The 20799-nt window shown below is 38.5% G+C and overlaps 1 protein-coding gene across 24 annotated transcripts in view; it reads right to left on the bottom strand.

The window, feature by feature from the left end:
* Window positions 1-20799, bottom strand: part of Tfpi (tissue factor pathway inhibitor) — a 49392-nt gene that overhangs the window by 1442 nt on the left and 27151 nt on the right. For 7 of the 24 annotated variants that reach the window (XM_063283202.1, XM_039104441.2, XM_063283203.1 and 4 more), the window contains 5 exons: window positions 19838-20035; window positions 18564-18602; window positions 9845-10021; window positions 9139-9249; window positions 70-249 (listed from right to left, as the gene is read on the bottom strand). In XM_063283202.1, the coding sequence (XP_063139272.1) occupies window positions 70-249; window positions 9139-9249; window positions 9845-10021; window positions 18564-18602; window positions 19838-20035 (705 nt within the window). Of the gene's footprint in view, window positions 1-69; window positions 250-5801; window positions 8429-9138; window positions 9250-9832; window positions 10022-18563; window positions 18603-19837; window positions 20036-20799 lie in introns of those variants that run through there. The other 17 variants (XM_008761981.4, XM_008761982.2, XM_008761980.4 and 14 more) reach the window with 5 other exon arrangements.

The raw sequence follows: 20799 nt of genomic DNA on the forward strand, positions 1-20799 counted from the left end.
TATTTCATAATTTCAGCATAGTTATCATTCCAAATATCAGTGATGTAATAGGAAGCATGTCTTTCATACCTTTTTTACATGCTCTATTACAATCTTGTTTGGTAGTAAAATTATTATTATTTCCCCCACATCCAGTGTAGTTAAATTGACGGCATTTCCCAATGGCTGGGTTGTAGTAGAATCTTTTCTCACTGGCTTTACATAATCCACTGTCTGCTGGTTCAAGACACCATGAAGGGCCATCATAGTCTAATAAATAAATAAATAAAAAGATATGTAAATAAATAAACACACTGTAAAAGTCAAGAAAACACGGGGAGTTCTGTGCCTAGTAGTTACAAGCCTTCTTATTATGTATTCCTTGCAAATTAGCTTTAAGACATGTCTTCTGAATAAAGCAGAATCCTACGAAGATTAAAACACTGTAAAGCCTGAGGGTTTCAACTTGCAGGATATGGTTAAACAAATTAAAATGTCCATAATACCATGATATTTCCCCAATGAACAAAACATAGCGCTTTTGATAAAAGGAGAGCCTGTGGTTAGTATTTACGTGATGGAACTAGTTACACACAATTAAAACAAGTCCTACTGAACAACTTCTCTTCTGAAACTTCAACTATGTGTTTGTAAGTACATGTACATGAGTTCGTATGGAATGAATGTTTCATATTTCCATAGTAAATAGGACACTGGTTTGGAGTAGATCGCTTGGTCTGTCAGTGGGACCAGCAAACATTCAAACACCAAGACCATGCTACGAGGGTAGTTAATAATGACAATATCAGCGGTGATTCTGAGTCTGAGGTGAAAATCGGTGGAGCGTAGTAGCATTTTTTAGGTTTCTTTAGTGATTTCTCTCAGGAAGGACAAGCCAGCACTTCTCGGCCGCACAGCTGTGCTTGACTAGAAGGAAGGTGAGCATAAGGTGTTGGACTACGGAGGGAAACTTTAGTGGCCTCGGCAGATGGAGTGATGTCATACAGCACATGCGGGTAAATGTTCACGAGCAAGAAATGTGACTTTGAAGAACCCAATGGCCAACAAAGGCAAGCAGGCTGCGCAGAAAGCAAGCGGCAATCTTTTGGCGCGTAAACCCTAAATGGAAAAATACTGTAAAAGAGAAGCAGCAAAATGGAACCGCACGTTAGAAAAGTCTTAGCCTGACAGACGCATTTTTATCATCTCCTGCCTTCTAGACAGGTAAGTAGGAGCCAGAGCAACCGACATTCTGAGTAAAAACCTGGAAGATTAGGGAGGACCGGGGATGGTGGAATAACACGTGAGAAGGGGCGTATAAAGGTAGCGTGTGCAAAATGTAAGAGTTATAGTCAGATGGAGAATATTTAGTTTCATTTAGGTCGTTTGCTAAATACACAGACAGCGCTTCTGGAAGGAACCTTAAGATCTTTAAAGCAGTGTCCACAGAGTGTCTAGTCTACTGGTCCTATGTTCTCTGCTGGGCATGACTGCGCTCCACTGTAAAGCCAGGTTAAGCGCGTGATGGGAATAGGGTCTAAAGTTCCCACCACATGCCAGCATTTTCTTTCTCAAATAGTCCTAGGAAGTATTCCTAAAGGTAGGAGAGAAATGTCGCAGTTGGGTCCTTCTGTTGTCCGAATAGCCCCAGGGGCACCCTGTGTTTGCTCACTTCTCCCGTGGTTAACAGTGAGCACCTGTGCCACCTCTGATCCTGACCCTCCAAAGCCACCACCCAGGTTCAGGGACAAACGTGGCAGACTAGAAGCAAGTGAATAAAACTGATACACGGAAGAAGTTATTGCTTGTTTTATGGTTTTTTTTCCCAGCAAACATCACATATTTTCATAACAAATGCTATGTAGAACATGTAATGTATACATTACTTTGACTTTAGTGTTTTCCATACAAGTTGTGTCAGTCCATGGTAAGTCGCAGATGGTGTATGCTAATATGGCGATATCATATTATAACTTATCTATTATCTTATAATCACGATGTTTTGATACCAATGCCCATGCTAAGGTCCCTTATGTCGGGGACAGAAAGAAATTTTCATCCCCTGAGTACGACTCCTTCTTACCATGTGACCTGATGCAAGTTTAGCTTCATAATCCAAATCAAGCATCTTTCAAAGTGGGAAAAAAGCTCATTTGACTATTGTCCCTACACTGGAGGTAAGAAGACGGAATGTTAACAGAAACTAAATCCCAGGTGAAAACTAGAACCACAACAGTCATTTCTAGGGGAATACAAATTACAGAGGGTATACTACAGGCATAATGGGCACACAGGCTCTTGCTTCTCTCTCTATTTAACCACCTAGTAACCCAGAAATATTTACAAATAGCCAATGAAATAAGTGGAAATGGGTTTAATGCAACGCAGGACAGCGGAAGTCAGGTGTCGTGTGAAAGCAAGCACTTGGGAGCACAGGTGCATCAGGAGAAGCTTCATTACCAACCTAACCATCCAAGACATCACATTTCTGCTCTACACCACGAGCACTGCATTAAAGGGTCGAGCATAGTTCTGGGAGCTGAGGTCAGAGGGCTCATGCACACCCTAGGCCCTTGTTATCGCACACGGGCTCCACTTGGAGGCATCTACCCAAGAACGACCCGTGACCACTGTCTGCTTATCTCACTGTTAGTCCTGATACCACCCCCTGTCTACACAGATCCAATACAACATACCTTTGACCCCACCAAGAATCATGTTCCTAACATTGGAAAGAATGCCATTTTCAGAGTAGACTGCAATTTGAAGTTTATCACGAAGTATTTTGTACTATACAAAGTTAAGTATTAAAAGATACAAAATGATTTTCAATTTGGGATTCTATAAGGTATTTTTTAGAACATAAACTGTAGATTAAATTGAAACTAATTCATTGTTTTTAAGATTATTTTAGCTCTGACTACCATTTAATTACTTTATCATAATTCATAGGTTAAAAAAGCAGGCAGTTTCTGCAGGATGTTTGGAGTCCTTGACTCCAATTAAATTTCGAGAGGTGAGAAAATGGAATATTTTTGTGCCCCATGAAAAGATAAGTTTGCCTGTGTTCAATTAACACATTTATTCTAGACATAGGTAGACACTCACCTATTTAAATTCCAGATATTGATATCTACAATAAAAGAAAATATGTTTTGAAGCAGTTGCATACTGTGATTTTCTCACCTATATTATGATTAGTGACAGAAATTTAAGATAGAATAAAAAGACACTAACCTGGCTGGTTTCAGCTCATGTTCCAAAGGGACTTTAATAGCCACATGTATTCTATCTTGATCCCGCCATCAAAACCAAGGTGGGTGGATTCCATCTAGAAGGCTTTTTGATAGGTTTCACGCCAAACCACCTCCTTTCCCATATTTTTTGCTAGAAAAATCACTGTCTAGTGTGACTGCTAAAATACAGAGTGGTGGCCCAGGGTTCATTCTTCAAGTAAAATGTTTTATGTAGATTAACTTTGTAATCATATAGTAAACTTTATATTTAATGTCTAAAGCTTTATTGCAACGCCTTATTCCCACAATATTTCCTGTGCACATTTTCACTGTATTACATGTCTAGATACCGTACATTCACACATACGGAACCACAAACATAAAAATGAAAATGCTCTGTTATTCATGGACAAAGTACTGAGAGACTACGTTATAAACGATCTCTGTAAATATAGTCCTATCGGGTTGTAAGTTGAGAAGTTTGCTAGGCTAAAGTTCTACAGAGTATGTTTGTTTTGAGCATATTATATGCTTTTGGACTCCTTCAGCAGAAACTTACAGTCTTTTAAATCATTTGCTATATGATAATTTTAAGTAAAATGCATTGACAACTCACTGGTTTTTTTTTTTCCTGGATTATGGTCAATTTTTTCTGCTGTTCCCTTTTTTCTGTATGTTTAATGTTCCTAAACTCTAATGCTTGTTACACAATAAAAAGAATTGGCTAGCTTATTAATGACTAATAAGTCTAGTTCCTTAAAGTGATCAAAGAAGAAAGCCAGGAGCAGACAGAAACCTGCTCTGGTTGGTAATGGGCAGTAAGGCCTCTGTCCCCACTGCTTTACAGAGGACACACATGGGCTCAGTGAACAAAGGAGAGTGATCGCTGAACTAGCAGGGACCGACATTCCATTGGGCGTTGCAAGGGGGCAAGGGCTGCCGGGCAGTACTTGGAGGATTATTTTCCTTCCCTGTGTGTACTGGGCTGCTTAGCTGAGGGTGAAATGTGGAGGCTGTGCCGCCAGGGAATCTGAGATTGCAAGGTCATAGAACAGACTGAAGAAATCTTCCCTGGACAGGAAAGCCCACAGATTAATGGGGAGAGAGGACCTAAGTGGCTATTTGCTTGCGTATGTCTAGATGCTGACCGATCCATAACAAGAGCTCCCTAAGGCAGCTGTACTCAGGGATTTTTCTTAACAAAAATGGCTTTAGACAACGGCAACTATGAGGTTTTCCTGGACATAGTTTTTTCTTTCAATTAAGTGCCTTATTAGAAAATATATGTTTGGGGGAAATATACTTACAGTCACCATCACTCGAGTGCTAGCATTTTCATCTTAAAATATTGTGCAGACAGGGTCTGGAGAGATGACTCAGCAGTTAAGGAGACCTGCTGCTCTTGCAGGGGACACACATGGCCATTCGTCTGAGCTCCCAGGAACGGATGCCGGCTGCCTCAGGCAGTGCGCGCAGAGATGCGCAGACATGCGTGATGCAAAACTCCCATACAACATACAACAAAATAAATCAGTCTAAAAACACCCAATTGAGACAGACGCTGTTCAGGAAAGGCTGCATGGCTCGTGACTGCTGACATGTGTACCTTGTTTTCTGCATCAAGACCAATCATCGATCTTTTTAGACTATGGATGTAACTTTTTTCAAGATAGTTTGGGGTTTGAATACATTTGAAGCAACTCATTATGCATGAAATAAAAATATTGGATTTGGGTTGGGGATTTAGCTCAGTGGTAGAGCGCTTGCCTAGCAAGCGCAAGGCCCTGGGTTCGGTCCCCAGCTCCGAAAAAAAGAAAAAAGAAAAGAAAGGAAAGAAGAAGAAAAAAAATATTGGATTTAAGCAAGATGAAAATTCAATGTTCATTTTGTATGTTGGTCAGCTTTAATCAAAGAATAGGATTCTAACAATCAGAGAAGCAGCAGGCTGTGGAAAGAGAGTGTTTCCAGTTTATCTGAGGGAGCTTTTTAGAAAATCTAGACTAGCTAGAGAACAGAACACAACAAAGAGGATGTGGACCGCAAATCTGGGGAAACAGATTTAGAATATACACAAAAAGTGACAGACAACAGAGGGAAGCTGGCAGTAGGAAGAGCGGCCCCCAGGGAAAACGTGGCAGCAAGTACCTTCACCCTGCGACCTGGGGCACTGGTACTCACATTTCAAATTTCAACTTAGTTTGCTCTGACTCTGTCCTGTCAAACCGTCTGTAAGGTCTCAAGACTGAAGTCATGTATTTACCTGAATCCTTCTCCTATCTGGCAATCACATCTGAAAAAAAGATCCTATTTTTATTCTTCCATTTCCAGGTTCTATTACAATTCCCATTAGCCAGATCATCGATTTTTGATAAAGCTCACTTAAGTTAAAAAGCACATAAATTGGGGTTGGGGATTTAGCTCAGTGGTAGAGCGCTTGCCTAGCAAGCGCAAGGCCCTGGGTTCGGTCCCCAGCTCTGAAAAAAAGAACCAAAAAAAAAAAAAAAAAAAAAAAGCACATAAATTTATGCCTCAGGTCCTAAAGGCAGATAGACAAGTGACTTATGCCTCCAATAATCATAAATAAAATCCAAAGACACAAAAGACGAAGTTTTATTTAGTTAATTATGCTTGAATTTTGCAAGCAGTGCACATTAATTCAGGTAACTATAATGAATTAAGATTCCTCAATCTAAGGTTACAACATTAACCTTAAAGTTGTATTAAGACTATAATAAAATATGCATTTACAATATCTTTGAGCCACTTCTTTTATGCCTACAAACCTAAGGTGAGTCAGGGTTACCGTCATCACCACAAAAAATCTTAAAATCGATAATCTTGTTAATGGCCACACGGAAGGAAGTATTACGTGCCGTTGTGGTGTTTTAAATACTTTATGACATATTAGATTCCACGTGCAACAAAGAAAGAACTGGAAGCTGGGAGAAAAACACCCCCAAGAGTACAAAACAAGTCGGGAAATTAAAGAAGTGGAATTAAGCTCAAATTCCATTCATAAAGCCAATGTTCTTGCCCAGTATGTGACATCACTCCAAAGCTAAGTAAGAAATCCTTCTAGACTAACTGGGCAAATATTTGATCAGATAAAGTTTGGGAGGTTTCCTTATTTCTCCTCTCCGAAGCCCTTCTTCCCTTAATCTCCAGTCAAAAGGACCTGACTATACCTCACGCTCTGTCACACGCAAGGATTGGTGCTCATCAGGTCTGAACATGGAGAGACCTCACTGAAACAGAAGGCCTAAGAAGCAGGCTGGAAAGCAGCCTCGGGGGCAACAGTGGTGAGCCAAAGAGCTCTCCAGCAGGGAGGGATCCTTTGATCGGCACGCTCAACCCGGCCTCCTTCTAGAAATCACAGGCCCCAGACCAGGCCTTTGTCTCTGGGATCAGGTGCACACCAGCGAGCACACTCCTGGCATCCACACAACTGGAAAGTTGGAACAGAGCCCTGTGGTGCTGTAAGAGTTAGAACTGGGGGCTCCTTATTGAGTGGTCCTCACCTCACTCCTGCAGAGCTCCTCTGAACTCTTTAGAGAAAAGCGACACTCAGAGATTTATGACTTAGCATAGCATAGATTTTTACTAAACTAATTCTTATTCCTAGTCTGTCTTTGCTGTTGTTGTTGTCAATACCAAATTCATACTCCAATGTGGATTCTCCTGATGTCTTAAGAAAAAGAAATCTTAAATAGACTAAAAGTATTAATTAGTACTTCGGTCTGTGCTAATATGCAAGTGAGTTTTTGCTGTAGCTTTATAATTGTCACACACTTAAATTTCTATTATTTTACTCAGTACAAATGTCATTTACAATAATTGGTTGACACAATGAAGTTGTCCATTTCATCTCTTGTAAAAGGATCTGTTCGTGTCTGAGAAGCATTTCTCTGGAGGGCTCTGCTGTCTGGGACAACAATTATCTTTGTCTAGACTCAAGATTGTCTGAGAAGGACTTTACTAGGTAGGTAGGGTGCTGTCCATGATTTTGGCAGAGGAAGTGTCACATTCTTGTTTCTTGCCAGTATTCTTGACAGGAAGTAGAAGGCCTGATATGAGCTCTGCTAAAGCTGTCTATTTACGGAAAGCCAAGTTGTCAGGATGTCGGCACAAGCTATCAGATTTACTAGGCAGAGATACGTAGATTATGAGATAGATCCTATGTTTCTCAGTTAGAATACATTTGAAGGCCACCATGCTTGTTTCAAACCTGTGTGCTTGCTGATGAAATGATGCTGACAGCACTGCCCACAGCACTCGTGACTTTTCCAGGGGATGCATCTAAGTTGGTAATTCCTTAGTTGGTGGGGAATATTTTCTTCCCAGAAAACTTAAATGATTGTGAAATTCCTCTGCCTGTAATCAATATCTTCCCAGAGAACGTATAGGTGAAAGCATTCTATTGCAGATCTCTAACATGAACACATCGGCGATGACATTTGATTATTGAGTAGTTCCTCTGCCAACATCACTCCTCTTCCAGAAGGTCAATGTGTGTATATAATTACATGTGTTCACTTCTTTCTCACAATTTTCTATGTATGTGGAGTTTGGCCCTAGGTCATATGTTGGATAGAGTTAGGAAAGAGTTTCAAGTGGCCACAGGGTCTTCTTTATTACATCTAGTCATTTCCCCTGGACCTGGAGGCCGGCATGAAGGAATATGGCCCTGGCTCAGTAATTAGGTGCTTCTTTTCTCATTCAAAGAGCAAGTGCTGAAGACTGGGTTAGCAGTAGGCTTTGGAAGTCTAACCAAAGATGAGCTTTTTCAAAATATCATAAAGGTGATATAATCCCAAGGCAGCTGTTAAGAGATGATGTATAGAAGCAAAGTGGGCTATGAGACTTTGGAAAATAATTAATTTTCTTTCCAAGAATGATCAGGTAGGTCTACCCGCAAAGACCCTAAACCAATATGATAGGTCTTTCTTTCCTAGTTGTACCAGTTAGACATATTAAAAGATTATGTTAACTATTAATGTTAATATTAAAACTTAATCAATAGTAAGTATAAAGATATCAGGTACTATTTAAATATTATTAAATAAGACCAAAGGCAACAAATAACAGAATATGCATAGAATGCTATCCAATCCTAAAGACAAAAAACCCGAGAACATGAATGTAGAAGGAACTCAGAGAGCCTTGGTAAGTACAATCAGCATTCTTCCAACCACCATTTGTTTCTTCTTTTGTAACTGCAGATCACAAAATTAATAAATAAAAAATATAAGTCATCTACTATATGCTTAACATTGAGATAAATCCTGGAGCACAGGCAGGCTATAAACTGTCATACTCAAAACCTTGTAGCATAGTCTCTTAAGCAAAGCAAACACACCAAATGATAGCCATATTAAAGGAATCTGGTTGGATAGCCAGAGTAAAGGCAGAGGAAGGAGATCTCTATACACTAGTGAACCCATAGATATGGTGAGTGGGCCAGTAAATACCAGTTTGGGGGGGGGAAAACACATAGAATATTCTGTGGAATGAACATGGCTAACATGATTATGAATAATTTCAGTGGTAAGAAAGTCTAATATTTAAAAGCTAGTTTCTAAAAATCTGGGATAGGAAAAAGCTAACTGAAAAGGTTGACAATTCAAACTAAGAAATAAGGCTAAATTAAAACAAAGAAATACACTTAAGTACACATTTTGTACATGCTACCTACACAGAAATCCTACTGCAAAACATATTCTAAGACATTTTAAAAAATGATATTTTTATGAGATTAAATGCCTTAAATTCATCAAATGTCTATAACTTAACATGTCCTCAAATAATAAAAATCATTAATTAAAAAAAATTAATCCTAACACACACACACACACACACACACACCTTCTCTTGTTATCATAATATATTAGTAAAGTAATAATAATAATAAAAATAAGATCCTTACCCCATTGGCTGGGCGCTTTGGTAGCCTGAGGAATCACCACGTTATTTACAGTAGTGCGATCAGTTACAGTAATTTGATTAGTTACGTAGTCACCCTTCTGTACCTCATTCACTGGGGGGGAGGGGGGGGGAAGCCATAAGGAATTACTGTCTGAAAACACAACTGGATTTCATATCTTCACAGACAAGCAAATGAAACTGTTGTGTTAAAAACAGCAAAGTCGTTGCAGTTGAGTTCCCCTGCTGCTCTAGGCAAGCAAACAGGGATTTTAAATACATGTGCAAGGTAAGATTCCCACTAGCAATTCTGTAGCTAGTGACCAAAATCCTGCAACAGTTAATACACACGATCTTCTTTTTCTTATTCTTATGAGTAATTATTAACCCTCATCTTTTATAAGAGATTTCAGCACTCCTAACATTTTGTTGAACATACTCTGCAGAACTCTGAGGAAAGTTAAGTACTTTTTCTGAAAACATTGTGAAATTTAGAATAACTATATAGATGTGTTAATTCTGTTTGCTTCTGTTTGTTTGTTTGCTTGCTTATTTGTTTAAATACAGTAGTGAATCTCTTTCAAACCTAATTTCTGTTTGCCCAGCCTAACCCGAGCCTGAGCGCATTCTCAAGGAGTCCTCATTTTAAGCAATGCCTGCATATGGGCCCAAAGGAGAAGAGAAGGGGAGGAAGGTACCTGGCCCCTCACCTGGATCCTCACAGGTGTTCCTGCACTCCTCCAAGGTCTCAAAGTTGTTGCTGTTGCCCAGGCAACCGCCGTACTTGAATTGTTCACACTGCTTTGACTGGTTGTTATAAAAATACCTGGTCATGAAACCTCGGCAGATTCCAGGATCCTCTTCCAAGAAGCAGAAATCTGGCTTTTCTAGAAATTGCAAAGTATGTCGGAAAGAAGTATTTTCGTTTTGTAAATCATTTTGTTGTTTTAATGAAATTCATAATTAACTTACTTAGAAAAATCAGTTTTAAAAGTTTAAAGACTAAACCAGAAGACATTTCATATCTCAGTAAAAGGAAATAAAATGACTTTATTAAAAACTGAATCATTATCTATCTAGCCATTTTGGTGATGAAAGTATATCTTACATTTTTTTTCAATCTGGTATTTTAGCTCTGTTTCTTATATTAGATTACCGGGAATTTTATCAACATTTTCATGAACTAATAAAATAAAGATACTGGATTATTTGATAATGCACTGACCTTGCTATAGAAGAACAAAAATTACGGTAAGTTTTGCTTTAATTATTTCTGTTTATTAAGAAACAGTCTACTAAAGTGTTGGGAATCACTAGGGAAGGAATACTGTGTTACTTCATTAAGAATGTTGTAGAGGCTTTAAACTTTGGAAGGGATCTTAGAGGTACGGAAGCTGCCCTGGCTATTCTTGGAAGTTCCTGAATTCTTATGCTGAAATTAATATCTGAGCCCAGTATGGCATCCTCCGCTGTAAGGCCTCTCCCTCTCTTCCCACCCTCTCTTTTCTTCTTCTTCCAAGCACTGGACTGAACCAACAATGTAGAGGCAGAAAGGAAATACACGTTCAGGGATTAGAACAGCTTTTGCGAAGTCTAAAACACTTTCTTTGATCATGTCCCAAAGCAGGCTAAACATAGCTGTCACAAAACTTGTAATGTAATGACCTACATTATAATCTCTGTCTGCATGTGTACTATTTGGAAAGTTGAGTTAGTGTTCCAATGTATTTCAATCAACAGTCTTACCACACTTGAGTATTTTAAACAAAGTTGCAATCCCTCCATCCTCTCCTGTAAATGTATCTCTGTGGTAAGTAAAATGAACTATAATACCCTACCCTGTCTTAAAGCATCTTGTTTTCTATATCAGAAAGTCATTGCTCACCAAAAAAAGAAAAAAGAAAAAAAAAAAGCATGTATTCCATGCACTTCGGATGCAAAGCCCAGAATCCACTGAGCTGGAAATAACCCAAAAGCGCCCTCCCTGAGGACTAGTTTTCATAGTGCCAGAAGTTATTCAAGCTTCCAAAGGAGGGAGGTGACCAACAGTCCTGGCCAGCTATATCACCTATGAACAGCAATGACCAGCATGACACAGTAACCCTAGGACAGCGGCAGCAGATCTTGATGGTAACCAACACTCTATAATTAGACATAACAGCTAAACAAGAGAGAAACCATATCTTCCCGAAACCTTGCCAAATACCCAGGGAGGAGAAGAGGAGGGGGATAATGAGAGAGGGGGTTTGTGAGGGTGGGACTGGGAGGGGAGGAGGGAGGTGGCTGCAGCAATGCAATGTGAATAAGGGAATAAATAAATGAAAAAGAATGTCTCTTAGGAGAGTCAGAAGCTACTCTGATCAAGTCTCACCAACATGAGTCCCTGAACACGAGCTGAACAAGAGTAATGACAACAGACATGCTAAACACGGGCTCAGGGAGGGGCACGAGTCCTCATCACTACACAAAGAACTACAGCAACTGAGGAAAGCTGAGAGTGGGAGGAAATAGTCTCCAGGGATGAATACACCAATTAGTTATTCAATGTGGTGTGTGTGGGGGGGTGTCTGTGTATGTGTGTCTGTGTGTGTGTGTGGTGTGTGTGTGTGGTGTGTGTGTGTAGTGTGTCTGTGTATGTGTGTCTGTGTGTATGTGTTTGTTACATTAGAGCATATATTATATGTTTAGGAACATATATATATATGTGTTTGTGTGTGTGTGGTGTGTGTGTGTGTGTTACATTATACAAATTGATCAAATTGTACTTAAATGTTTAGAAATATATGTTATGTATTTAGGGCATATATTATATGTTTAGATATATATATGTTTGTGTGTATGCGCATATTTGTAAGACTGTAAGAATTTGCTATGAGATTATATCTCCTAGAAAAGTCAGAAGCTACACTAATAACGTGTCAGCAACATGACTGATATATGTGTATATCAGCAATTAATGGAAAAAGAGCCATGAATTTGAAGGAGACCAAGTAAGAATATATGGGAGGGTTTGGGAGGAGAAGAGGGAAAGGGGAAAAGTATGGTTATATTATAATCTCAACAAATAAAGAAATAAAACAAGAGCATGTGGTCAACAAAGTTAGTGATAGACACAACTGTTGCAGATCTGAAGATAAATCCTCAATCTAAAAGCTTATATTAAAATACCATTTTAGTAAAGAATAAAAATTTATTTTCTATAAGCTTCTCAAAATGCAAACTGAAGGTTAACTTTGTATATTATTGACTCTTTTTTTTTAAAGATTTATTCACTTATTATATATAAGTGCACTGTAGCTGTCTTCACATACACCAGAAGAGGGAATCAGATATCTTTACAGATGGTTGTGAGCCACCATGTGGTTGCTGGGAATTGAACTCAGGACCTCTGGAAGAGTAGTCAGGTGCTCTTAACCGCTGAGCCATCTCTCCAGCCCTATATTATTGACTCTTAAAGTGAATGTCAGTACAATTCTTAGGTTTTCCTTTTTCAAATTTAAGTGAACTTACTGTGTTCAAAATGATGGCTTCAAGCATAAACATTATGGAATGGTTAAATCTGAATAGTTAATAGAGCATCACTGTGACACATTTAGGCCGAGAATACAAGTATCATCCACTCTCTCCGCTTTCAGAGTTAAATACATGACATGTTAATGTTATATGACTCTGATCTTCATGCTCTATGACAGACAGAACTTTGAATGTTCCCTCCTACCCACTGACTGTCTCCTCAGTCATCCTGTTAGATCGCCTTTTTAAGACTTCATGACTGAGATCGTGCTGGGTATTACATTCAGCTTGGTGTTCAGCAGGTCCAGCCATGCTGTTGTAAATAGCAGGATTCCCTTCTTTTCCACAGCTGAATAGCTTTACATTGTGTGGAATGTTTTCTTTATTAATTTATCCATGGACTGAAGCTTCAGTTCATCCCATTTCTTTGCTATTGTAGAATATTTCGATGGACGGGAGGTGTAACCTGTTGATTTTCCTTCCTTTTGAATGCCCGAGTGATGGCATTGATTGCTACTCTCAATGGAGGTTCTATTTTTAATTTAAAACTCTGATGAAGAGCATCATATTGCTTTCCCTGATTGCTATGTAAATTTATAATCCATAGTTATAACTTTATTAATCATAAATTTATAATTTTATAATTTATAAATGCTCTTCTCTCCTGGTAACAACCATTAGTATCCATTAGTACAGGAGTTTGAGTTGGTATTCGTATTTCTTTGATAATTAATGTTGTGTAATCATTTCCTACCATATTCTTGTCCTTTAACATGAGTGTTGTTATAATATGTAACATTTGGGAATCTCACATATGTGATATTTGAGGGAAAAAGTTTTGTAAATTTTAATATTTTAAGGGAAAAAATATGTTTCATTGTCATTTGAATTCGTTTTAGTATATAGCTTTTCATGGAATTTTAAATAATCTTTAAAGTGCACAAAATTTATGAATAAAATTTAATGAAGTACATTGCATATTAAAAGCAAAAAATAATAATTTATGCTAATGATCACCATTAATAAATTCTATGCGGAAGCTTTTTTACCTGAGACACCATCAAATTATAAGAATTTATTTTACAGGAAAGCTGAGAATGCGTAGATGTTATATAGTTCTTAGGTCACTATTTAAGATAGGATTAAAAAATAAAACAGGATTATAAATAAGCTAGCTCTCCATATTTGCTACAGTTTCATTCTTTTGGACTGGTATACACACTTGTGGTAAGTGGCACTCTGTTGTAACTGACAAAGAATGCAGATGCAATGGTGTGGTGGCACAGGCCTTTAATCCCAGCATGAGGGAGGCAGAAACAGGCGGATCTCTGTGAGTTCAAGGCCAGCCTGGTCTACAAAGCAAGTACAAGACAGCCAGGGCTGTCACAAAGAAACTCTGTCTTAAAAAACCAGAAAAATAAATAAAAGTTGATGCCACAGAAGTCATAATGTCAATTTCTGTGCACGCCTACACATCAGGAAATTGCTTAAAACTAGTTTTTCCCCCCCGAGGGAATAAAACAAAAAATTCAAGAGAGACCAGAAAACAAGTATTTTTGCAAACTGCTATAAATGATCAGAAACCAAAGCTATAAATGGCACTAAAATTGAAGATTTAGTAGACACAGGAGCAGATGTGACAATAATTTCGCCAAAATCTTGCCATCCAGATTGGCCTCTTCAGGAAGTAAGTGCTCAGCTTCTAGGAACTGGATCTTTATCTTGGGTGAAACGAAGTGCAAGATGGATCCAGTGTGTAGGTCCAGAGGGGAAATTAAAGCCATATGTGGCTAATATAGGCATAAATTTATAGGGATATGATTTGTTGCAAAAATGGAAGACAAATTACATTATTCCAATCTCAGAAACAAACCATAAGATAAGGAGTGCTTCTGAGAAAAATTTCAAAAGTTACTATCAAGAACAGTCACAGACCGTTCAGGTTGTACATAAGCAAGACCCAACAGCTGTTGGTCTTTCAAAGGTACCAAGTGCTCTCTACCTTTAAAACAGTTAGCTGACAAACCTATGTGGATGGAACAATAGCCTTTGACGTCAGAAAATTATGGTAATTTACCAAAGGCACACTTGCCTTATTGGCAAAAAATGAAAAATAGGTTTTCTTAAATCATGAATCTTCGTTTCATGTTAGAATGTTAGACTGTAGATTTCCACATGGCCCACAGCACCTTGGACATTAGCTTTTGAGTTTTCTTCTTAAAAGGATATTTTTGCTGTTTGTGTTTTTAATAAAACACAGTTAAGAGATTTAAAATGTTTTAAGTAGAAGCAAAAGGTTACTACAGTTCCAACTTCTATTCTGAATATCTAAGGAAGTGTTGGAGTGATTTGAGGCTAAGATAAAAAAATTTTTTTTTTTGGTTCTTTTTTTCGGAGCTGGGGACCGAACCCAGGGCCTTGCGCTTCCTAGGCAAGCGCTCTACCACTGAGCTAAATCCCCAGCCCCAAGATAAAATATTTTATCCCAGCGGATCTCTATAAATTAGTTGTTTTCTAAACCATAAGTTTCAGTGAATGAGGTGGAACAAGCCTGTAATCCCATCACCCACGGGCAAACTCAGATGAAGCTCCTAACTGGTATATTTAAACACTGAAGAAATCACATACCATATACTATATTATTATTATCATTATTATTATTATATTATTGTTATTATTATTACTATTATGACTACAAAAACCCTCCATAGGGTTACTAGAAAGGCATCCAGTTTCCAATGGGGACAGAAACAAAAGAGCAGCTTTTGTGACATCCATTAAGCTCATCTCCATGCATACAACCCTGACCAATACTGAACCAGGTGATACCCTATTTATGGCTATCATACTTATGGGTGAATTGGCAACTGGGGACTCTTCATAAACGGGAGCCCACCAACATTTGCCTGTTGGCTCCTTTCCATATTCAGAGAACATCCTCTCTTTGAGAAACAAATCTGGACATTTTGTGAGGCATGGAGAACCTTATACTCCGTCACTGCCAACCACCCTGTGACCATTAGAGTGCCTCTTACAATGACTGGACAGCCTATAGATTGGATCTGTTCAAAGGCAGAGTCCTTCACAGGCTTAACCAGGAAGGAAAGGTTTACAGTGGAACTAGTACCTATATGAATTCCTTCATGACTAACACACGGTTTGCTGATGGTTCATCAACCACTGATGGGACCAAAGCTAACAGAAAGTGGCAGCCTACAGACCGAGGGATGGCATGGCCACTACTGAGGAAGGAACACAAAGTCAGTGCAGCAGTATTGGCTACAAGACAAACAACTAGGGCAGCAAAAGGGAACTCTCTGTCTTCTCTAATTCATGGTGTGTGTGCAATGGTACAGCTATATGGCCATCAAAATGGAAAGCCAGATGAATGGCCAAGATGGCTGGTCCTGGGAGGCATGAATGCAAATGGCGAAACCTAGCAAACCTTAGCAAAGACACCAAACTTTATGTAGCACAAACAGGCAAGACAGATAAAACCTCTGAAAATAATGAAATAGCGGACAAACTGGCATCCTGTTTAATTAAAACTAGAATATTAAAATTTGCCAGGGAACAAATTCAAACTAAACCAGAAAGAATGGTAGATTACACATCTGGAAGAACTTGAAAGTTAACCCCAACACTAAAAAGTAAAGAGAACTGGAGAACCAAATTAAACCAGAACAACCCTATGAGAATTCCGATTATAAGGAATCCATAGTCAGGTGGTGGTTCACTGCTTTAATCCCAGAATTTGTAAGGTACACACCTTTAATCCCAAAACTTGAGAGGCAAAGGCGGTCACTTAAGAATTACAGTGATTTAAATGTAAAAGCTGCTTGCAAAAGGCAGGCTGAAATTCAAAGTGAATGTCCTTTGTGATATAAAAATAAATGCACTTAAACCTTGAATTTATAGATTAAGAGAAAAGGGAATATAGGCATTTTTATCCACACATACTAAGGTATATTTAGTTTCAAATTTTCAAAAGAATTTTTTTTTCAATTGAAAGATAATACTTTCTCTGTTGCCAAAAACACTTTGCCCTGGGACGGATATAACCGGCCAGAAAAAGAAACCCCCAGAGTTAGGGTTGGGGTAGGGTTTTGTTTTTATCTTTCCAGGAGAATAAAAGCATCCAACTAAGGAAGCTGGAGACCACTGAACAAGTGAAATAGCTAAAGAAAACGGAGAGATCATCAACAGAAAAGGACCCAAGAAAAAGAGTAAACTGGCCAAGTGGTTTGGCCCACCTCTAGCTGACCAGCCTGAAATTCCCGCTAGGAGTCCTGGACTATTGCGGGCACCCATGCCACCATCTTGCCGGAGCAGCCAGGGGTGGGAACAGCTTGGGTGGGCACTCCCTTCCTGCCATGCTTGAATATTGTAAACTAGAGTAAATGACGTCAACCATACATTAAAAGGCGGAGCAAGCAACCAGTTGACAGGAAGTGAACATAGGATTGAAAAAAAACCATAGAGAGTAAATGGGAGTCGGGAGGATGGATAGAGTGTCGTACCGGAAGTATGAAGAACAGAGGGACATTCCGTTTGAGGGAGATTTTTTTCATGAGAGAAAAAGGTATTCCTTCTGGAACATCCGGCTGAGGAGGAAGCTCAGCTGGGTGCTTTCTCTGCCTCTCTGCTCAAGCAGGCTTTCACCCCAGCATCTGGCTCCCAATCCTCCATAGATAAAATCGATTGAGATTTTTGTTTAAAAAAACAACAAGCTGGCCTCGAACTCAGAGATCCACCTCTGTCTTCCGAGTGCTGGGATTAAAGGCGTATGCCACCACCACCTGGCTATTTTAGGCGTTTTAAAGTTGAATTCTGGTAAGTCGTGTCTGAAGATTTCCGATTAGTGAAAGGTATTTTCAACTGCTTCCAGAGGGGTGGGTTAAAACGTGTAAAATGTAAGTGTACCTTAGATTCTGCATCTTCACCTCCTTTAAATGACTTAATCTTTTCAGGGTTTTTCAGGTTTTTTAATTAAACAGCCCGATCTTTGAGATATTTTTCTATCCAGTTCAAATATCATAAATGGTGACTGGATTAAATCTATTTCTAGATTTCTATTCAAAGCAAGTTGAACATGGTGATTGGACTATGCCAAAGAGGCCAGTACTGCGAGGCTCGACCATAAACACAAAACTGAGAACAGGCAGAAAGAGAAAAAAAAGGAGCTTGGATTTCTTAACACATCGATACTGTTACTATTATAATAAGTCCTTTGAAAGAGTTAGATCTAATAAAAAAAATTCTTTATTCAAAAGAATGTGTGGAAACTAAACAATGGCGGAGGCAAATATTAACTTATCTATGCTCACTTCTGCATACAGAGCTGTTAACAACTCGAAAGCATGCATCTTTTCAATGACATTTACTAAAGTCACACAGTGCCGAGATGAACAATCGCTCAATAAATGAGGAAATGAGACGATCAGGGGCTAAATCATTATCTGCATGTTACTAAACTAGCCTGGGTGGTTCCAGGGCAGTGGTTCTCATCTTCCTGATGCTGACCCTGATGACAGTTCCTCATACTGTGGAGAACTCCAACCATAAAATCATTTCATCGCTTCATCGTAACTGTTATGCTTTGCCACTGTTATGAATTGTCATGTAAATATCTGATATGTATGATATCTGGTATGTGACAGCTGTGAAAGGGGCTTTGACCCCTCTGAAGGGTCATGATCCACAGATTGAGAACCAGTGCTCCAGAGACTGTGAGGCAAAGGTCACGGCCCATGAAGCCTTCTCAATGAAGAGTGTCTGTGGTTTAAGTTTTCACTGTATCCAGTTAAGAAAACATTATGTCTGATGTCATGTAGAATTTACAGTCAACCCCCAACAGAGGTATACAAGAACCATCTTAGATAAATGCTACTAATTTACATATAAGTGAAAGTTTACCTGCTCCAGATGTTGTCTTTATAGTTGTCTTTTTATAACCTGCAAAAGGAAGGATGTGAAAGTCATGGCCATCACTGACAATGGGATATGAACCTGACACTCAACTAGCACAATTACATAATCCCATTAACACTATCCTCATATAGAACGTCTTAATGAATCAAGTTTTATAGGGAGAGATTATTATAGCCAGTCATTTTTGTTTCTTTATTTTATTTTTGTTATTATTTGTGGTGTTAGTGTATATCAAATGCAGGGCCTTATAATGCTATGTCTACCACTGAACTGAACCTCCAGGTCCCATGTCCTTGTTTTAAACTTATATATGTTTATAGCTGATATATGAAAATGTAGAATTATACATAATAATAGGATGTTATGTCATATTTCAGTACACTGTGTGCGGAGTAGTGTTTAAGTCAGGCTAGATATATCTACTCCCTCAAATATATATATATATATATATATATATATATACACATATATACATATATGTCAATTTTTTGTTGAAACCTTTTAAAACTTTTCCATGCAGTTCTTGGAACCCATAATGTTGCATTGCCCATAGATCCCTCACTATGTATTAACATCAGGTAAAATTGCAAACGTTAAGACTTATAACCATTGTTAAAATATTATAAAATTACGATGTGACTGACAGTAAAAATACCAATAAAATCTAGTAACACATTAAATGCTTTATAGAGATAAATTCAACACCAAAGCTAGACCAGGTAAAGATTACATGAATGAGATAAAATATTGATGTTTCTTTCTAGTATTACAAAACTCCAATATAAATGACTCATTTCTAGGTCAGTCTTAGAAGCACTAAGCTTACTCAAATAATAGGAATGTATATATGCTAATACATATATATTTGGAGCTTAGCGGTCAGTTCTCTGATTCATTATCTTCAGAGAAAAGTGCTGGTAGAGTATGCTGTTACTAAAGATGCAGCCAAGTCTACACGAAACAACGGTTTTGCTGCCAACCCAGCTCCCAGTAAGCTGCGTCCATTTCGTTTACCTATGAAGCTCTTCCATGGGCTTATGGGCTTCTTTCCTTCTCACTGTAGAGAAGGTAATAAATGAAGCTTCATAATCTCATGATAACTGATAGGAAGAAATCAAGAAACAACAGTGGGCTAGAAACCTAGGAAGGTAAACAACAGGCTTTCTTGGGAAATCACACTGCTCTTCTAAAGCTACTGACTCTGCACTGAGACCTCCTACCATACCAGCTCTGAGGTCGCAGGCTTGTGGGAAACCTACCTGGTATGCATGTTTTCCTACACTCTTCCAGAGTATCAAATCGGTTCTTGTTTCCTCTGCATCCCCCGTATATAAATTCTTCACACTGGTGACTGTTCATATTGAAATAATAACTCCGTATCATTGCTTTGCAGGGCCCGTCTTCCGCCTTCATTGCACAGAATGTATGCAACGGTTTCATTGGCCGCAGCTCGGAATCTACAAGGTAAACATTAAAACATCCCGTGTAACTATCTCCCGGCAGTATGATAATGTCCTTGCTGTTGTCTTGTCAAATATACAATTCTCACCACCAATTTTCAAATAAGAAAATTAAAACTGAAAAGTCAGGTTGTTGTGGGCTCAGTGCAAGTAATGACCTGACTGAGCGAGTATATATGTTCCACCTATTTGATAACTTAGATATGATTTGTAAAGAAAGCGCCCAAAGCTTTCAATGGCGTAAACTAATTTGTCCTCTAGAGGGCAACAGTGCTCAGTTAAGTTGCAAGCTACCAGTACAACTGTAAAACAGCTTCATTCACCATAAAATTATTTTCAATCCTAAAATACGAATGGACAGCACTTCAATGTTTTCATATAAAATTTATTTTAAAACAAAGTATAAATTGTAGATGATAATAATCTAGTAGTTAAATCCATTTTTTAAAATTCCCTACAATTTTAAAATGTGAATTTTTGAAAAATATTTATACACATTTATATACATCTGATCTAGGCTACTTTCAGCTATCTTCTTCCATTAGCAGTTTATTGTTATATTTAAATATTAAATTAGAATCTTCTAGCCACATTTTAATAAAGTTAAGATTCTAACAAGGAAATTGGAATGCTCCCATTTATTTCTTATTCCCTTTTTACTGCTTCCCTTGTTTGCGAGCCTCCCTGCAGCTATGCATGAGTGGAGGGTACACATACCCTTGCCGTCTCTCTTCAATTCCTGTCCCTCACTACCCTGGAAC

Source organism: Rattus norvegicus, chromosome 3 (assembly GCF_036323735.1).
Source record: "Rattus norvegicus strain BN/NHsdMcwi chromosome 3, GRCr8, whole genome shotgun sequence".
Lineage (NCBI taxonomy): Eukaryota > Metazoa > Chordata > Mammalia > Rodentia > Muridae > Rattus > Rattus norvegicus.